This window comes from Denticeps clupeoides, chromosome 8 (genome assembly GCF_900700375.1).
Source record: "Denticeps clupeoides chromosome 8, fDenClu1.1, whole genome shotgun sequence".
NCBI classification, from domain to species: domain Eukaryota; kingdom Metazoa; phylum Chordata; class Actinopteri; order Clupeiformes; family Denticipitidae; genus Denticeps; species Denticeps clupeoides.
The window spans coordinates 18,254,525-18,272,908 of record NC_041714.1 but is presented as its reverse complement, the minus strand read 5'-3'; the positions used below and the strand labels follow the sequence as shown (position 1 = coordinate 18,272,908).

The window sequence follows — 18,384 nt, the reverse complement described above, 5'->3', positions numbered from 1 at the left end:
AACATGTTTATAAAATATTAACGTTCACATTAGCACTGAACCTCATTATGCTTGTTGCAAATACGGTGGAAATTGTGTCTAAGAGTGTGTGGCCACATATTTCACCTGAACAGGGAAAACGATGCTTTCACAAGTACAGGCGTGGCAGTTTGGTTTCTGTGGTCTGTAGAGCGGTGCTGGTTTAATCACGGCTAATCACGTTGACTTCTCTCCCTGCTTCGGCTACTTTCGACCTCCAAAGTCCTTGGGGACAAATCTCCCTGAGCCGACGGACTGGCTCACTGCACTGCAGTTCATGTGACTTTACAGCAAGGCGCAGGTGTGACGTTTCGGACTCAGTACAGCCTGAAGTGAGGTGGGGTGTGAGGACTTTTTAAGGCGTGGCATACTCTTATCTTTAAGCCGTTTATTCACTGAGCAGCTCACTCCACTACTCCACTGTGCGTTTCACAACGGAGTATTTGCTCAGTGACACACATGGTATGAAGGCGTAGGAGGCGGATCCAGTTTCCTACTCCTCTGTCTTTATGGAAACTAGGGTGTGTTGGCCCAAATGCCCCGCCATCCGCCCCGCCCGCCAATGCACTTTGGTTCAGATCGGTGTCCCGTCAATAGTGAGAAAAGTAAAATTGCGCTGTACCCCAACACACACACATATTCCATTTCCTGCTACCGGACTTCCTGTATGCGGAGCCTGATTCAGCAGAATCAGAAGAAACCACGAGACCCTTGTCTCCCATGTCACAAGGCCTCGGCTGAAAAAAACAAGCACACTTTTATACTGACCCCTTAAACCTTATCTGACCAGAGATCGCAGATCTGCAACACCCATTTAGCAAGGCGTGGCGATTACAGGGTTTTCTATTTGATTCAGAAAGGTGAAAAGTCACTAAATGGAAGAGCGAAAAATAGGAACGCGGTGCTGTAGTCGGATCGGGAGCACAGGAAGAATTCAGCAGCACAGGGCAGCACAGTGCAGGGCTCCCACGTTTTGAAGACGGGCAAGAATGACATGCCCGCCCCTGCCCCTCCCCATCCGGTCCATTGTCAGGGGATTAGAAGGGGGGTGCCCAAGGAATGGGGCTGTTTCTACGCTAATTTTAATATTAGTGTTATTAATTGCGCAGAATTGCGGAAGAAAAGATTTGATACATGACTGTTTGATCTGAACAGGTGCTGTCAGTGAACAGGCTGTAAAAGTTTAGCCTTCAGACTCTCAGCATTGAAAAACTGATGTATATTATCTGTGCGACATTCTCTAACACCACTTAAGTTGTGAATTTGTTGAAACATTTAAGCAGAAGATGATTTAAAGTGAAGCTCAGAACTCCTAATGATGGAAACAACGAAATTACATAGTGTAATGAAACAGTGTTTCTATGGAACCTGGTGCTACATGCAACATTTGAACAATTAAACAAAGTTGCACACTGACATAAAGTGCACATGTGACAGGCAAACTGGGCTAAATAAAGTGCAAACAGGGGACACGGGCAGTGCAAGAGTAGCATTTAACTAAAACATGTAGACAAAAATGAGGCAGACAGCGCTAAACTAGTGAAATGAATAATAAATGTGCAAAGTCGGTTACAAGCAGCAGAATCAGGCAAAGAATTCCAGGGTGCATTTTCGTTAGTGGTTGTATTTACCCCAATACAATACTGCGGTTTTCTGATTGGCTATTGTGTCGGCCCTTTTTTGATTGGCTGGTTAGTGACAGCATGCTCAAAGTTGATGCTTTGGAAATGAACCATTGCTATCCATGGTCCTGATCTGAAGCAATCATCTGCTCAATCACTGTCCCAGAGAGCCCAGATGATGTGTGCAGACGCAGCCCCCTTCAGGGTCCCGTCGTTAATATAATAATCTGAGTAAAAGTGGAAATGTCTGCACGGCATCATTGGATTCGGATGAAGAACCTCTATTTTATCGTCACTGTGGGAATTCCACGTATTTCACTGCAATATTTTTTTTTTGGTGTATGGGTAATATCTGTGTCAAGGCCAGTTCTCCAGCTCCTGGTTCCTGATTTCCTTATTGTGTGCATCTGTGTCTGTGTGTATAAATGGATGCCTTCAGTATCGTGTCCTCGTTCTGTCATTGGTCGTTGTGTTTTATTATTAAATCCCCTTTTTTGTTAGTCACATGCCTGCGTCTTGTCACCTTGACAATCTGTAAATGAGATCATGAGATCAAATCCTCACCCCAAACCCCCTAAAAGATTTTGTAACCTTAAAGGCATTTACACGTTCACTTGTTTCAGTTTATTATAATAATAATAATTATGATCAATTATAACACTTGTCGCAATTTGCTTGATATTCAAGAAATGCAATTATCCACCGATTTTAACGTGGCAGATTATCAGCGGGACTGTTCGGTTCAGTCGACTGACAGCATAGAGAAAGATATACAAGCTACATCTGGAGGACCATAGCGGCTAATGCTGGACTGCAGACCTGCCACATCCAGAGCGGAGGCATCGTGAGTCACCCATGGACACTTGAAACAGGAACTTGTCATTTAGTTTTTAATTTAAGTGTCTTGCTCAGGGACACAATGGTAGTAAATGGGGTTTGAACCTGGGACTTTTTGGTCTTCTGGTTCACAGGCGAGTGTCTCACCCACTAGGCTCCTACCAACCCACCACCATTTAGTGTGACTTGATCCTACTGCTTAATAAAGTTAAGTGTTTGTCACTTGTGATACACAGCAGCACAGCACATGGTGCACACAGTGAAATTTGTCCCCTGCATTTAACCCTGAGTGAGCAGTGGGCAGCCATGACAGGCACCCGGGGAGCAGTGTGTGGGGACGGTGCTTTGCTCAGTGGCACCCCAGTGGCACCTTGGCGGATCAGGATTCGAACCAGCAACCTTCTGATTACGGGGCCGCTTCCTTAACCACTTCGATCTACCTGAGCTTTTACCGCGTTAATGACAAGCGTTTGTCAGCTAAAGGCGCAAAACATGCTTAGTTCTTTGTTGGGCTGGTGAGACGTTTAAAATGGCATCTTGTCTCTGAAGACTGTACAGATGAAAGTCTTATGGGAGAGTTGTATAAAATGGATTGTGCAACAGAACATCATAAAGCTGTCATGCGGGATACTACACTGTGTCAATAATGGTGCCATGTGGGATTTAACACGATACGACTGTCAGAATCGTAATATTGATGCACAGCTCCCAGCAAAACTCTTAAACAGACATGGTGGTTTTGTGAAGCAGCTTCATGCCAGGTTCTGTGGCCTGGCTGTTATATGTTCAGGCAGATTAGTTTCAGCAGCGTCTCCACTCCTCTTGCTCCTTCTCTCCGTGCATCAGCTGTAATTACATCCTGGGCTCGTTTCCTCTGAGCGTATGCAAATGCAGGACTGCTATTCAAATAATATTCTATATTAATACCAGGAAACACAGTAAAAATATTCACTAATGAACATCTATGGATGTTTACCCTCATCTGATTCAGATGAAATAGCCATGAAATTAGGATCTCATGTCGACGGTGACAGGGTTCCTACCGACTCCTTATTACACATTGTAAAAAAGTGACCTGTCATTACTTGACGTTAAGATGGAAATGGCGTACTGTTTTTTTAAAATATGCCCATTCCACCTTTTAATGTTAAAAGAAAGCGCAACCAAGTCTGAGTGTGTGCATGATATAATATCCGTGCATAAACACACGCTCACAGCAGACGTCTCCCTGCCTCCAGCTTTCTGCCAGCAGCTCTGCAGATTAGATTATCAGAGCTTTTTTTTTTCCTAGCGTAGTAAAACAAAGAATCACATTGCTAATGGAATTACTTGGGCAATATGGGACATTCAGGAATGACCGAGGATGCTTTCGGCGTAGTTTGAGTAATGAGCTTGCCTGAAAGCTCCCTGAAGCTGGGCTGCCGCGTCTCTTCTGCCTAATGTAATGTCATGTAAACAGGGCGGCGCTGGTGCTGCTGCAGCCTGCATTAGCAGCAGCAGGGGGAGGTGGGGTAGATGTTTGAGGGTGGGTCGGAGCAGCAGATGGTCTCCAGCGCGCTGCGGGCCGATCTCATGATAAAGAAGAGCAAGCAGTCAATCACACGGCACTCCCCCCGCCCCAGAGGCCGCACACACACACACACACCTCATTTAAACACACACCTATAATTTCACCATTATTTCTGCAGAATGGCATGGAATTGAAAAGACCTCTAGATCACAAATATTTGTTATAAAGTGCTGATAAATATTTATTGGCTTAATGCACCCACCTGCCCCTGCATGAGTTTCACACATACAGGGCGTGGTATCAAACTTCAGCAGCTGTGTTTATCTTCTGCTGTGTGTGTGTGTGTGTGTGTGTATGCGTGTGCCTGTCTGTGGCTTGATACATTTCCCAGTTAACATAAAATAATAAAATGGATAACATTTAACAGCCAGCACGTCCAGTTTTGTCTGTGTCAATGTGTGCAGTTGGAAAAGATGACCAGGATTATTGTATTGTAATGCAGAGATGAATTTAGTGTCTGAATGCAGTCAAAACATGTCTGAAGGCTTCCGTCTGAATATTGCATTTTATTTTATTGTTTTGCATTTGTTTTTTGTGACCTCTCAAGGAAAGCAGATTAACCAAGTAAAGTATGTTTCCATGCAAAACGCAAGCATGTCCTAATCGTAATTTAATAATTACAGTAATCATTTGTTTATTACAATTGAACTTGAACCTTGAGGCAAATCTCATTGATGGGCATCGTTATAATGTCACTATATCAGCGTAATGTGGCAGGAGTGTTTGTTTTAGGTGTGCTGTGGACGTTGGGTGCAGTGCAGCGGAAAAAGCTTTTCAGGATCATTTAGATATGATTATCAGCATGGAAAAACTGCTCAGCTAACACAACGGCACTGTCCAGTGGATTATTGTTCCTGGCACTCGCCACATTCACAGCCACAGATCTCTACCGGTGCATAAAATACACAATCCGTACAATCAAGAGACACTTGCAAGTAATAAAATGTAATAAAATGTTGTTTTTTCCCAGTTTAGTTACACTTTTCTGTGCTTTAGAGGGTCATGTGTCAAGTATTCAGGGTCTGAAGCCTTCATCGTCTTGCTGTAGAGGCTTTTTGGAAACAGCAATCTGTCAGAGTACGCAAGAAGGAAAAATTATAATAAATTACTTTGCTAGGGTAGCGCTGACCTAATATTATATGCATAACAAGCAGAATTTATGTATTCTTATGTTTATATTCATGATTTTACTGTGTCTTTCTATTCCTCTGCAGGACCCAAACCTGACGCTGTACACGAACCACCCCGACCTCCCAGAATGCTTTCAGATGAGCGTGCTGTCATGGATGCCATGCATTTACCTGTGGCTGGTACTTCCCTTCTACACTCTCTACCTCAAGAGGAACAACAGGGGCTACATCATGATGTCCATTTTAAACCGAATCAAAACAGTAAGATCACCTTCCACGTGATAAATGTGACCCACACACACAAAAAACAGGTATTGTGACAATAACCTTCACTGGTTTTGGGATTCGATTCGTTTACGATTATCAATGCCTCGATTGTTGATGCATTCCATAAACCTTTGTACATTATTTTGCATTATGTTTTCAAATACATCAGTGAGATGAGCCTTAAAGTCTGAAGCGGGTGCTGGCGTTTGTGGCATCAGGTTTGCGCGGACTGAACACCTATGTTTTCTAAAGCGTCCGCGTTCGGCCGGCTTCACCTTCAGATGACGTCCAATAACATTTATATTTCTTTATATTTCTTTATCTTATATTTATTACTAAATCTTAAGTATGTATTTTGTAATGTATTGTGTCATAATGTGGTCAGGTCATTATCTATATTTGACTGATTGATTGCATGCATGTTCTACTTTTCTCTGTACAGGCCTTAGGTTTTATCCTCTGGGTCATGTGCTGGACTGACCTCTTTGCGACCTTTCATGAAATGCACCAGGAAAGCCACAAGCCCCCTATTTACTATGTTACACCGCTGGTGGTTGGCATGACGATGGTAGGTGTGAGTGACCTGCATAACCTCAGGGTTTGGTTTAGCAGTCAGAGGGTTTCAGACCCCCCATCACTCATCACTGTTTTTAAAACATCGTGTGTGTGTGACATCCTGAACGCCCCTCATATGAATGTGTGTGTGGACACCAGCTGCTGGCCACCTTCCTGATCCAGTTTGAGCGCCTCCGTGGGGTGCAGTCGTCCGGAGTGCTCTTCATTTTCTGGGCCCTGTCCGTCCTCTGTGCCATCGTACCCTTCCGTTCAAAGATCATCCGTGCTGCTGGTCACCAGGTGTGTGTGTGTGTCAGAAGCATCCACAGAATGTCATGTTGGAGACAGCTTTGTCTGGAGCCTGCTGTAGTGTTGCCAGCGGTAGTTGCTCAGTGTCTGAGAGTGTCTTTAGAAATCTCTTTAAAACATGGAGAAATCTGCAGGGTTCTTCTGCTTCCTCTTTCAGAACGGCGTCCCGGATCAGCTGAGGTTCACCACATTCTACATTTACTTTGCACTGATTGTTGCAGAGCTCATTCTGTCCTGCTTCAATGAGAAGCCGCCACTCTTCTCTGACGTGGTCACAGATCCCGTAAGGAAAATCATTCATAAATAAAAGATGGTATGTTTGGGGCATTTAAGTCATTTTTGCTCCCTCCTCGCAGAATCCTTGCCCGGAGTCCACAGCAGGGTTCCTCTCCACCATGACCTTCTGGTGGTTTACAAGGTGCTATGCTTTAATGAAAACCATCTTCCCTGATGGAACACATGTGCTGATAATTCACTTCCTGTGCCACAGGCTGGCTATTCAAGGATACCGGTCACCCCTGGAGACAAAGCACTTGTGGTCACTGAACAAGCAGGACACTTCGGAAGTCGTTGTCCCACAGCTGCTCAAAGAGTGGGATGTGGAAAAGACCAAAGCGAAAAGGTACATATTCCACAGATCTATGTGACGTCTACAGTCACAGTGTTCTTTGTTTGATGTGACACAACAGATATGACGCTCCATTTCTTATAAAACATTAGTCAGACCTAGTTTATGACAAAATATCTTTGTCAATGAACCTTTTTGACCTGACAAGACAAGACGCAACGTAAATGCTGATATTGCTGATAACTGTAACAAAATATATCATGTAATATTGTTGACGAATAAAACGAGACTAAATCTGGTTTACAAAATAAAACTATACTAAAATATCTCTTCATTTTTGTTGACGACAACGAGACGAGATGTTATTTCTTTCAGTTTTTCTATTTTCAGTCTCCCAACTGTTTGCACTGATGATTAAGGATCACTTACTCGTGGCACTAATGGGTCATAGACATATTGGGGTGGGTTAGCAGGTGGCTGGGAAGCACTTTCTTTACAATGAAGTGGAAAAGAAAACAGACTGTGTGTCGAAAAACACAGGGAGAAATGCGGCTGATGGAATGAATGTAGAGTCTATAAGGTAACGATGATATAATAATAAGATAACGTTGTTTTAATGGGTTTGAAAAAAATATATAAAAACTATACTGAAATGTATTCAGTTTTTGTTGACTAAAACTAGACTAAAATAGTCATGGATAACTCTGACTAAAATAAGACTAAAATGTTGAGACTTTTAGTCTCCTGGAACTTGACTAAAATGAGTCTGGATGTGAGTAAGACTAATAAAACCTAAAATGACAGCTTGATGCAAAGACTACACTAAAACTAAAATGAAGGCAGGCAGCCAAACACAACTACAGTCCTAACTGTAATCCTAAACTTTTAAAAACACAAAGCTGATCAAATCAAATAAACCGTAACTTTGGATGCTTTTGTACTGTGACCTCCTACCCTGCAATAACCCAGAAAGAGGGAGTGAAACTATGCAAAATGGAGAAAGGAAAGCAAAAGATTTGAATTTTGGTGCAGTACATGCAGTAAAAGCTGCGGTGTACAGATATGTAAAGGGGGGAAGTTAATCCTTGCCGCTCTCCCAGGGCTCTGTTTTAGTAGCTTTGCCGGCGCAGGGCAGTCTGGGAAAAAAGGCAGTCACGGAAAAAAGCTTCTCACAACGAGGCTCCCCACGGCTTGGAAATGGGAGCGTTTGGGCAAACACACATTTCTTTACTCGCTTGACAGTGAAAATGGGCGTGTTCCCTGAACTCTGACCTACTGCCCACACTCACTCACAGATTTACGGTTCTCTTCTTACTGTACCTCGCAGCAGTTATTGTCTGGACTTCCTTATTCACAGTTGCAGTGAAACGTGATATCATTATGAGACTTGATTAGGGACAAAATAAATTATATATATTATGTTTCATGACTCATATTCTTCAGGCTGATTTGCACACTACTGGCATAATCATAACTGGCATTGAACAAGTTCTCTTTTAGAACAGCGGTAAACCATCCTCAGTTTATAATTTAAGGTGGTCAGAAAAACCAAGAGTGTCATATGCTGCCATCAAAAAAAAAAATTGTATATTTTTTTCTTGATTTAGTAAAATAGTAAAAGTGAAGTGATTGTCATTGTAAAGCACAGCACATGGTGCACTCAACGAAATGCTTTTAACCCTTGGTGAGCAGTGGGCAGCCATGACAGGCGCCTGGGGAGCAGTGTGTGGGGACGGCGCTTTGCTCAGTGGCACCTCAGTGGCACCATGGCAGCTCGAACCGGCAACCTTCGATTACGGGAAATCCGATTCCGATTTCCTTACTTGACCTCGCCAGGCCAGCACTGCCCCAAATTAATGAATTTACTTGTGGAAGCGCTGAGGATGTATTTTATGGGGATATGACTTGTTTTTTTTATTGTGGTTCAAACATTTCTGGGATTTTTTTCGTTTGTCTTTGTCTAGTGCTCAGGCTCAGTACTCTAAAACTACTGGCACAGAGAAAAACCACGTGGGCGGAGCCCCAGAAGAGGTGGAGGTCCTCTTGTCCAAACAGCCTGGCTCGCCACAGCCCTCGTTCCTCTACTCGCTGATCCGGGCCTTCGGGCCATACTTTCTGATTGGCTCTGCCTACAAACTACTGCAGGACCTCATCACTTTCATCAACCCTCAGCTGCTCAGGTGAGAATTGGCTCTCCCCATTCAAGCACTCGAATCACCACGCCACATGTGTACACCAGGACATCACAGATACCCCCACGTCTGTCTTACCACCTCCAAAAGGACCTCACCGTCCTACTACTCAGACTCGGACCTTCCTGCTTGCCCAACCTGCAGTCTTTTAGAAAACAGGAACCCAGAACTCTTTATCAGGAAGCAGCATAAATTGCTGTGCATTAGCCTCTTTAACACTAGGGTGCGGTAATCATGGAAGCTTAAGAAAACAATTTGTTGCTTTTGATAACAGCCCATGTGAAATATGGAGACATGAGAGCACAAAAATGGCCGATGTTGAGAATCAAATATGAATTGGGACTGAAGTGTATTGGTTAGCTTGGTGTGAATGAAAACCGTGAAATACATACATTTTATTGGGCTTTATGAAGGCTGTAATGCCATTCTTGATTCCAACTCATTTTTAGGTGCACAGATGTTCTAGTTTCCCTTTAAGCGTCAAGAGAAGGCTGTAACAAGGACGCAACTCTGTGTCTGTGGCTTATCTTGCCATCTGTCTGTGGCTGGCACATGTGTGGTCATTTGTATTTGTTTCAGGAAATGCAGCACATCCAGAGGCAATGTCACGTCATGTCAACAGAGTTTTACTGTGCCTGTGTGTCCAGGGTCCCTGTTTGCTCTTTGTGTTCATGCTCATTAATAACTTTCAACGCTGCTTTGCAATGCAAAGAAAGCATGTGAGCATTCATTTCTCTTGCTGTCTAGATAACCTCCGTCCCCATGAAGGAACACGTTGAGCGTAAAAGATTGGGAATAAGATAAGATGTGTCCTTGAACTTGAGTTTGGCTTTGAATGTGATAATTGTTGCATGGAAGAACAGAACAGTTGCAGAAATGTACCAGACCTCGTGTGAATTTTTCTGTAAAGCGTGTTATTTATTGCTGCGGACTGACTACAGTGTTTTTGTTGCGTGGCCAGGATGTTGATTTCCTTCACGAAGCAGGAGGGAGCGCCGTCGTGGTGGGGATTCTCTCTGGCCTTCCTCATGTTTGGCACCGCCATCCTGCAGACCATCATCCTGCACCAGCACTTCCAGTACTGCTTTGTCACTGGCATGCGCCTTCGCACTGCCCTCATAGGAGCCATCTACAGAAAGGTGCGTGGCAAATGGTGGCCGATTAGGACACTCGAGATCCCCTGTGCGCCTTCTCATTTAGGCCACTAAAGCAGGAAATGGGTTGAAACCCCACACCCTGCAGAATGGTCACAGTAACAACATTACATCCTTCTCTCGGACAGAGTTTATCCTCTTTAAGTAATTTATCATGACTTTCATTGCACAAGAACCAGGTTATGTGGCCATTCTTATGGATTACTGGAATCCATAAAAGTGCACACTTCCTCAGAGTATTCACCATTCGAGAAGAAGATTCATTCTTTACCAGTTAAGCTCTTAACAATTGATGGTGATGCACACTGTGCATGTACACACACACACATCCCACTTATAGCAGTTGTCTATGTTCCTACCACAAGCTGTATTGTATTACTTGCATTAGTGTGTGAATTTTGACATTGTTGTGTCTGTCACCCACTGCAATTTGCGTACTTATTTGTTACCTAGTTATGGATGAAAAATGTAAGAAGGGACAGTGGCCAGTTGTCAATATGAACATGTGTGAAATCAAAGTGGGTGTTAATGAATGTTTCAAAGAAAGACCATGGTGATGATGCAAATTAATGACCAAACACTCTGGATTATACGTTCAGTCCCTCGTCATCACAAATGCAGCGAAGCGCTCATCGACTGTGGGTGAAGTGGTGAATCTGATGTCCGTGGATGCTCAGCGATTCATGGACCTCACCACGTTTCTCAACATGCTGTGGTCCGCCCCGTTGCAGATCATACTGGCACTCTCCTTCCTGTGGCAGGTAATTGTGTCTAGTTTTTCTTCAGAATATATTTTACTGAAAGTGCAGCAATAACAAATCCAGACTCAAACACGTATTATTTGATGCTGTTTGATATGAGAACTGGCTCCATGCATGTCAGAGGCACATAAATACTAATGACAGTAGTAACAGTCATTATCAGTCATGCTATTTGTACTATTGCTCGTCTCCATTTTTGATAGAATCTGGGTCCGTCAGTTCTGGCTGGAGTTGCTGTCATGGTACTTCTCATCCCCTTAAATGCAGCAATTGCTATGAAGACCAGGGCATACCAGGTGAGTCAACTGATAAAACACCATTGATTATACTAAAAATATGATATATGATGTGGTCACCCTATTAGTTGCTGTTTAAATTACAAAATGCAGTGGTGGAGCACAAATGACCTTGATTGAATGAAAAACATAATCGGGACAATGCTGGTCTGATGTTCTGTTTTGGACTTCATGTTCAGGACTTCATGAAAAACTTTATTTATTCCGGAGGAAATTGTTTTAATATCAGGCCACACAGGTACAGCATAAACTACCTGCTGTTAAAGCTGGCTCGTATGGATTATGATAGGGATGAGCATTATACATTATCTGTAAAATAACAGTAAACAAAGTATGTGTTAAATAGGAATTGTGTGTTTTGTTCTTTCTTGAAGGTGGAGCAGATGCAGTACAAAGATGCCCGTATCAAGTTGATGAACGAGATCCTGAATGGCATCAAGGTCTTGAAACTTTATGCCTGGGAGAAGTCCTTCAAGGGGAAGGTTCTGGAAATCAGACAGAAGGAGCTTAATGTGCTTCGCAAAACAGCCTACCTCAGTGCACTATCCATCATGGCCTGGACCAGCGCTCCCTTCTTAGTAAGCTTACTTTCAGCCACGTCTCTTTTTTTTACCCACTAACCCACAGCCGATATGTTGAGAACCAAAAGCGGAACTCTAGCTCCCACACCTTGCACTGAGGAGCAAGCAGTTCACACAAACCAGTCCTTCCCAAGGAACTAACCAATCGTATCCTGTCTGGTTCAACTCCCGAACCGCTAAGGTGCCACTGAGGTGCCACTGAGCAAAGTTCCGTCCCCACACGCTGCTCCCCGGGCTCCTTTCATGGCTGCCGACTGCTCACTTACAGTGATGGTTAAATGCAGAGGACACATTTCGTTGTGTCACCGTGTGCTGTGCTGCAGTGTTTCACAATTACAATCACTTAATATACACTTCACTTTATGAGCTTTTTTCTTGAGGGATAAAATTGCAGCTCTGTCACAGTTTCTTCTCTGTAACTGTCTAGTTGAACTTTTGCTACAGCTTTGAAATGCAAGGTTCAAGGTTCAGGTGAGCTCACAGAACATTTACATCTCAGAACAAGAGCATAGTGCAATGAAACTGTATTCCTCTGTGACCACAGTGAACATAATGTGACTGATTGGTAGGCAGTGTGACTGTTACATTTACATGTATGGCATTTATCAGATGCCCTTATCCAGAGCGCCCTACAATCAGTAGTTACAGGAACAGTCCCTGGAGACACTCACGGCTAATTGTCTTACTCAGGGACACAATGTTAGTAAGTGGGATTTGAACCTGGGACTTTGTGGTCTTCTGGTTCATAGGCAAGTGTGTTAGCCATCAGGCTACAACCACAAAATTAATTTTTTTTAATATTCCCATGAATTGCCTACTTTGGTTTAGTCTGTCATCTTGTGCTTTAATACTGTGCGGAAAGCATGTATTCAAAAATAGAGAATTTCATCTCATCACCCTTTTCCTGTCTTTTCAGGTTGCCTTGACATCATTTGCTGTGTTTGTGTCGGTTGATGAGAAGAACGTTTTAGATGCTGAGAAGGCCTTTGTGTCTCTGTCTCTTTTTAACATTCTGAGGTTCCCGCTGAACATGTTGCCTCAGGTCATCAGCAGCATTGTGCAAGTAAGACCCCCCCCCCCCCCCCCCCCCCCCCCCCCCCGTCCTCATCTACAGATCAGCTTCCTTACAAAAACACGTTCGTAGTGTGAAACAGCAGATCTGCAGTGTGGATGAGTCAGTCTCGATGTTCTTGTGGTTTTAAATGTTTATACAGTCTCATTCCTGCCCCATTGAGTATTCTGTAAGGACAAAAAAGGAACCGGTTTTGAACGTCACACTGTTTTGTTTTCTGCATTCCTAACTGTGCAGACCAGCGTCTCGCTGAAGCGCATCCAGGCTTTCCTGAGTCACGATGAGCTGGACCCCGATGCAGTGGACAGGAAGCAACCTACTTCAGGTCTGAAAGGACTCACTTCCCGCTGTTATCTTTAAAATTTTCTAGGATGATTTCTCATGAGTCATCCTGAGGGTTTGGTTTTGCTGAATGAACTTTTCATTTCAATTATCAAAGGTAGCGTGTCCTAATTTTCATGTCCATCTGATGGTTTTGACTTGCCTCTGCCCTTTACAGAGCATGCTCTGAGTGTCATTAATGGAAAATTTTCGTGGGCAAAACAAGACTCAGCTACTCTTCACAAGTAGGACCATCATCCCCTTCCATTCATTGCACACATTACACTAACTGTAACTGTAACTGTCTTTACAATGGAACTGCTTCTGTCATCAAATGGTTCCTTTTATTAAAAGTCCCCTGTTATTAATTTTTTATAGGTCTTAGTGGTCCCCTTATACTGTATCTGAAGTCGGTTTTTGAGATTCAGCCTTGGTGCAGAATTACCGCCACTTTGATCCAGTCCCACAATGAGATTTCCCCAGGATGCACCTTTTCGGGGCCTGTAGCTTTAAATGTTAATGAGGAGGAGAGAGGTGGGACGAGGACGAGAGCGACCAATAGAAGTGAGGAATGACGTCATCAACACCGTTCACCAACCACAATGCTTGGTGCAAACAGGAAGTCATGCCGAAAAAAACATTTAATTAACCCACTGGTTCTTCAGAGCCATGACGGTCTTTGGTGTCACTTTTTTAGGGGAGGGGTGGGAAATTCTGTTTTTGTGGACAAAGCATGAGAAACGGGAGGTAACCTTTCCTCTCATGATGACATAAGGGGCCAAATTCCAGATCCCGACCGCCTAAGCGGCCACTCTCTAAACAGTGAAGCAGAATGACCAAACCTCTCTTCACACCAACCGCCATTTGTAGCCACTGCAGACAGGCCAAGGGAACTCATAATGTTAAATAATCTCACAAAGTGACATTTCATAATAGGGGACCTTTAAGTAGAATCAAACAATTCTGTTGAAGACCTTGACTGAACCGTGATGCACAGATCAACCAAAACATTGTAACTACTAAATATTTAGTTGGCCAGAATAGTTTCTTTGCAGGTGACTGAATGTAACCTATTTAGCAGAGACCAGGGTGGCAGGGCATCATCAGAAGAATGCATTTGTGTATTGGTGTTGAGGGTCTGCAGATGCCTCTGTAATGTGCATTAATGAGACTTAATCCACATCTCTGTGCCCCTTTGGGTACGAATTATTATATCTCCATGCAGTCAGGTGCTTTGGTTAAGGGCATTTAAATCACTGAGATGTTTTGTCACCGTGTGTCCAGTATTAACGTGATGGTGCCCCAGGGTTCACTGCTGGCCGTTGTTGGTCCTGTTGGCTGTGGGAAGTCCTCATTGGTGTCTGCCCTGTTGGGGGAGATGGAGAGGCTGGAAGGGCAGATCTCTGTGAAGGTATGGATACTCACATACAGGCAGACCAGGGTCAACAATATGGGGCAATAACGAATAATTAACGCAGGAAACATGGAATTTTCTGAAATATTTGTAATATTCCATGAATATCTGTTAATGTTTTAAAGAATTTCATCACAGTGGTTAGCATAAAATCAGCATAAAAATGAGTTTGCAAGTGGTGTGAAGAGGTGATAATATTATAATATTAATTATAATATTGCTCTTTTTTTCAGGGATCAGTAGCGTACGTACCACAGCAGGCTTGGATTCAGAATGCCACACTAAGGGACAACATTCTGTTTGGGAAGCCGTATGTGGAACAGAAGTATTGCTCCATCCTGGAAGCTTGTGCTCTCACCCCAGACCTGGAGGTCCTACCCGGTGGAGACCAGACTGAGATTGGAGAGAAGGTCTGCTTAAATGGCATCTCTAATTTCTTTCAGTTCTCATACATAGTCGGGTTCAGTGACCCATGATGCAACACATGATGGTAGCACAAAATGGAAAAACTTAAGTGCAAGCAGTTTTTTTTTGCTGCATAAACTAAATAGAAAATCACATAATTTCTTCACTGAAAAACTCTTCACTGACACTGGTTGGAAAAAGTGTCATATATTTAAAGAATATAAATACATACATTAAACTCTAAGTGCTGTATAAATTTGTTTATCCATCCTTAGCTCTGATGGTATCCTGTCTTTCTTAAATCGATTTCATTTGGATCTTGATATGTGGAATTTCTTTCATGCTTGTTTATTTGAAAGAAGTAAAATGCAACTGTAATGGTGTATCTTCTCCAGGGCATCAACCTCTCGGGTGGACAGAGGCAGCGTGTCAGCCTGGCACGTGCCCTCTACAGCGAGGCAGATGTCTATCTGCTAGACGACCCTCTGTCTGCTGTGGACGCCCACGTTGCCAAGCACATATTTGACCATGTCATTGGTCCACAGGGGGCGCTGCAGGAAAAGGTAACATCTTGTGTTAAATTGAATTAAAATAATGCATTGAAAAAATCTATTCATTCACTAAAAATGTGGCTTGAAATATATATGATTTTAGGATAGAGTTAGTTTTCCATGTAGTGTTAAACTGGAGATCTCTTTATTTTTAAACCTATTTATATTTGTACAATAAAAAACTTAATTTTTTATGACCAAAAGCTCAATACTTCATTTTCTCTCAAGATTGGGATTATCTAATTAGGATTAACATTTAGTACATGGTGTCAGTAGGACAATGAGAAAGAACCTTTGAATTCAGACTCCCGATGTCTATATGGCTGCAATTAGTGTTTGTTTCATTTAATAAAATAAAGTCAGTAAGATCAGTGTGAACTTGTGTACCCTGCAGACACGGATCCTGGTGACCCACGGCATCAGCTTCCTGCCCCAGGTGGACAACATCATGGTGATGGTAGATGGCTGCGTTTCAGAGATGGGCTCCTACCAGGACCTACTCAACCAGAATGGTGCCTTTGCAGAGTTCCTGAGGAACTACTCTCTAGATGACATCATCGAGGAGGAGGATGCCACAGGTAAATTTGCTGTTGGGCTCATAATAAAATGAATAGATTTTACATGCTGAATGCTACAGAATGCTGCGAGTTTACATAGAGGTGGTCTCTTCACTGGTCTCACAATTCGATTCAATTACGATTGTCATTGCTTCAATTATTGATACATCCCATCACTTTTTCTACATTACTTCACATTATGTTTTCAAAAACATCAGTGAGGTGAGAGTTAAGGCCTTGTTCACACGGGCGTCTGAACCAGGCATTTTTTTTGCTTCGCAGACTGCTGCTTTTCTGCTCATTGCAATCAGTCGTTTACGTGTTCAGATGGCGTCAAATAAACACTGCATGCAACATTTTCTTGGCATGAATTTCTGCCAAAATCCCAAAATGTTAAACAGTGACAAGCGAATGTGTGGATTAATTTTAAACGTTTTACAGAGTTTGTGTATAGAATCGTGTGTGACACAACTTTTTTCTCATAACATATGTACACTTTGCCTATTTGCAATAAGATATTGCATGCAATTATTGTACAGTGAACAGTTGTGTGAATACCAGTGAAACATATTTACACTAGAGAGAGAGATCTGCATTTCATAATGGGGGTAGTACCTAGTAGGTTAGACACTCACCTATGAACCAGAAGAACACAAAGTCCCAGGTTCAAACCCCACTTACTATCATAGTATAAGGGCGTCACAGAGTCAAGGTGAACAGATGAACACATTTGCACGGCTTACGACAAACGGGGGTTTATTACACAGAACCTGACGAGGACATGGCACAAAAGACGTACATTTAACCAGGCTGGTACAGCTGCACATAATCAGGATAATGGGCAACACAAGCACAACAAAAATTCCGGCCCAAACTGCAGAGCCAGCAGTGGTGGCCTAGCGGTAAAGGAAATGGCCCCGTAATCAGAAGGTTGCCGGTTCGAATCCCGATCTGCCAAGGTGCCACTGAGGTGACACTGAGCAAAGCACCGTCCCCACACACTGCTCCCCGGGCACCTGTCATGGCTGCCCACTGTTCACCAAGGGTGATGGGTTAAATGCAGAGGACACATTTCACTGTGTGCACCGTGTGCTGTGCTGCTGTGTATCACATGTGACAATCACTTCACTTTCACTTTACCCCCTCCGGGATCAGTCCCTGACAGTGCTGTAAATGTAAACGTAAGGCTATGCTAATTGTTGCATGCACTTTAACATTTGGTCTTTGATTGAAGACCATGAGACCTACAATAGCTCCGGGTTGAACTGCATTAATGTTATGGGATTTTGTGAGGGAATCTTATGCTGATCTGGTTGTTTCTAAGTGGCCCTTTTGGACGAAGAGGACATGTTTCTTGATGATACTCTCAGTAATCATACTGACATGGTGGACAATGAGCCTGTGGTCAACGAGACCCGTAGACAGTTCATCAGGTATCCAGCCAACTGTTTCATTTAGTTCTCTGAACTCTGAACTGTGTGTGAGTGAATGAGCGAATCACCTCTTTCTTCGGATTTGTCCCCTTCAGGCAAATAAGCATCATGTCAGCAGAAGGGGATAACCCCCGCGCCAAGTCTGTCCGCATTCGGCGCTGCAGCGAGAGGAAGCCGGCGGAGCCGAAAAAGGAGAAGGAGGAGTCCAAAGTGGACAAACTGATCCAGGCTGAGACCACCGAGACGGGCCGGGTAAGAAAACAGTGTCTACTGTGGACACAGTGAAAGTTGCGTCATATCTGCACTATGAAAGTCAGGTAAATTTGGGCATGCCAGAGTGTTTAGAGACTGGCTAAGGGATCAGAGCCTTTTAAAGTTGACCCTGGGCAACCAGTAGAGACTGATGAGCTGTGACTGAAAACAAGATAGGCCTTTGCATTCTGGACCAGTCGGCTTCATTCATTCCTGTTTGGTGGCCAATAAAGCGTGAACCTTCACTGGTCTCACAATTCAATACAGTTATGATTATCAATGCCTCGATTATTTATGCATCACGATGCATCCCACCAATTCTTCTTCTGTACTTCACATTATGTTTTAATATATGTCAGATAAATGATTTAAAGCCTGAACCAGGTGTTTTTGTGGCGTCAGTTTAATGCCTTATTGGATGCATCCACATGGGTGGTCAGCACCAGTGTGCGCTTTCTTAGCATTTATTTCTGCCAAAATCCCAACAAGCGTTAGACATTTACAGTATTTATCATACGG

General features: G+C 43.3%; 1 protein-coding gene across 3 annotated transcripts in view; it reads left to right on the top strand.

The window, feature by feature from the left end:
- The window catches only part of abcc3 (ATP-binding cassette, sub-family C (CFTR/MRP), member 3), a 35,230-nt gene that overhangs the window by 5,757 nt on the left and 11,089 nt on the right, over positions 1-18,384 (top strand). For all 3 annotated transcript variants that reach the window (XM_028987973.1, XM_028987974.1, XM_028987975.1), the window contains exons 2-21: positions 5,262-5,438; positions 5,887-6,012; positions 6,159-6,299; positions 6,466-6,591; positions 6,665-6,726; positions 6,799-6,930; positions 8,841-9,056; positions 10,030-10,207; positions 10,822-10,983; positions 11,187-11,279; positions 11,654-11,857; positions 12,777-12,923; positions 13,170-13,257; positions 13,432-13,498; positions 14,538-14,664; positions 14,901-15,077; positions 15,468-15,635; positions 16,018-16,201; positions 17,505-17,613; positions 17,709-17,865. In XM_028987973.1, coding sequence (XP_028843806.1) covers positions 5,262-5,438; positions 5,887-6,012; positions 6,159-6,299; positions 6,466-6,591; positions 6,665-6,726; positions 6,799-6,930; positions 8,841-9,056; positions 10,030-10,207; positions 10,822-10,983; positions 11,187-11,279; positions 11,654-11,857; positions 12,777-12,923; positions 13,170-13,257; positions 13,432-13,498; positions 14,538-14,664; positions 14,901-15,077; positions 15,468-15,635; positions 16,018-16,201; positions 17,505-17,613; positions 17,709-17,865 — 2,841 coding nt within the window. The remainder of the gene's footprint in view (positions 1-5,261; positions 5,439-5,886; positions 6,013-6,158; positions 6,300-6,465; positions 6,592-6,664; positions 6,727-6,798; positions 6,931-8,840; positions 9,057-10,029; positions 10,208-10,821; positions 10,984-11,186; positions 11,280-11,653; positions 11,858-12,776; positions 12,924-13,169; positions 13,258-13,431; positions 13,499-14,537; positions 14,665-14,900; positions 15,078-15,467; positions 15,636-16,017; positions 16,202-17,504; positions 17,614-17,708; positions 17,866-18,384) is intronic.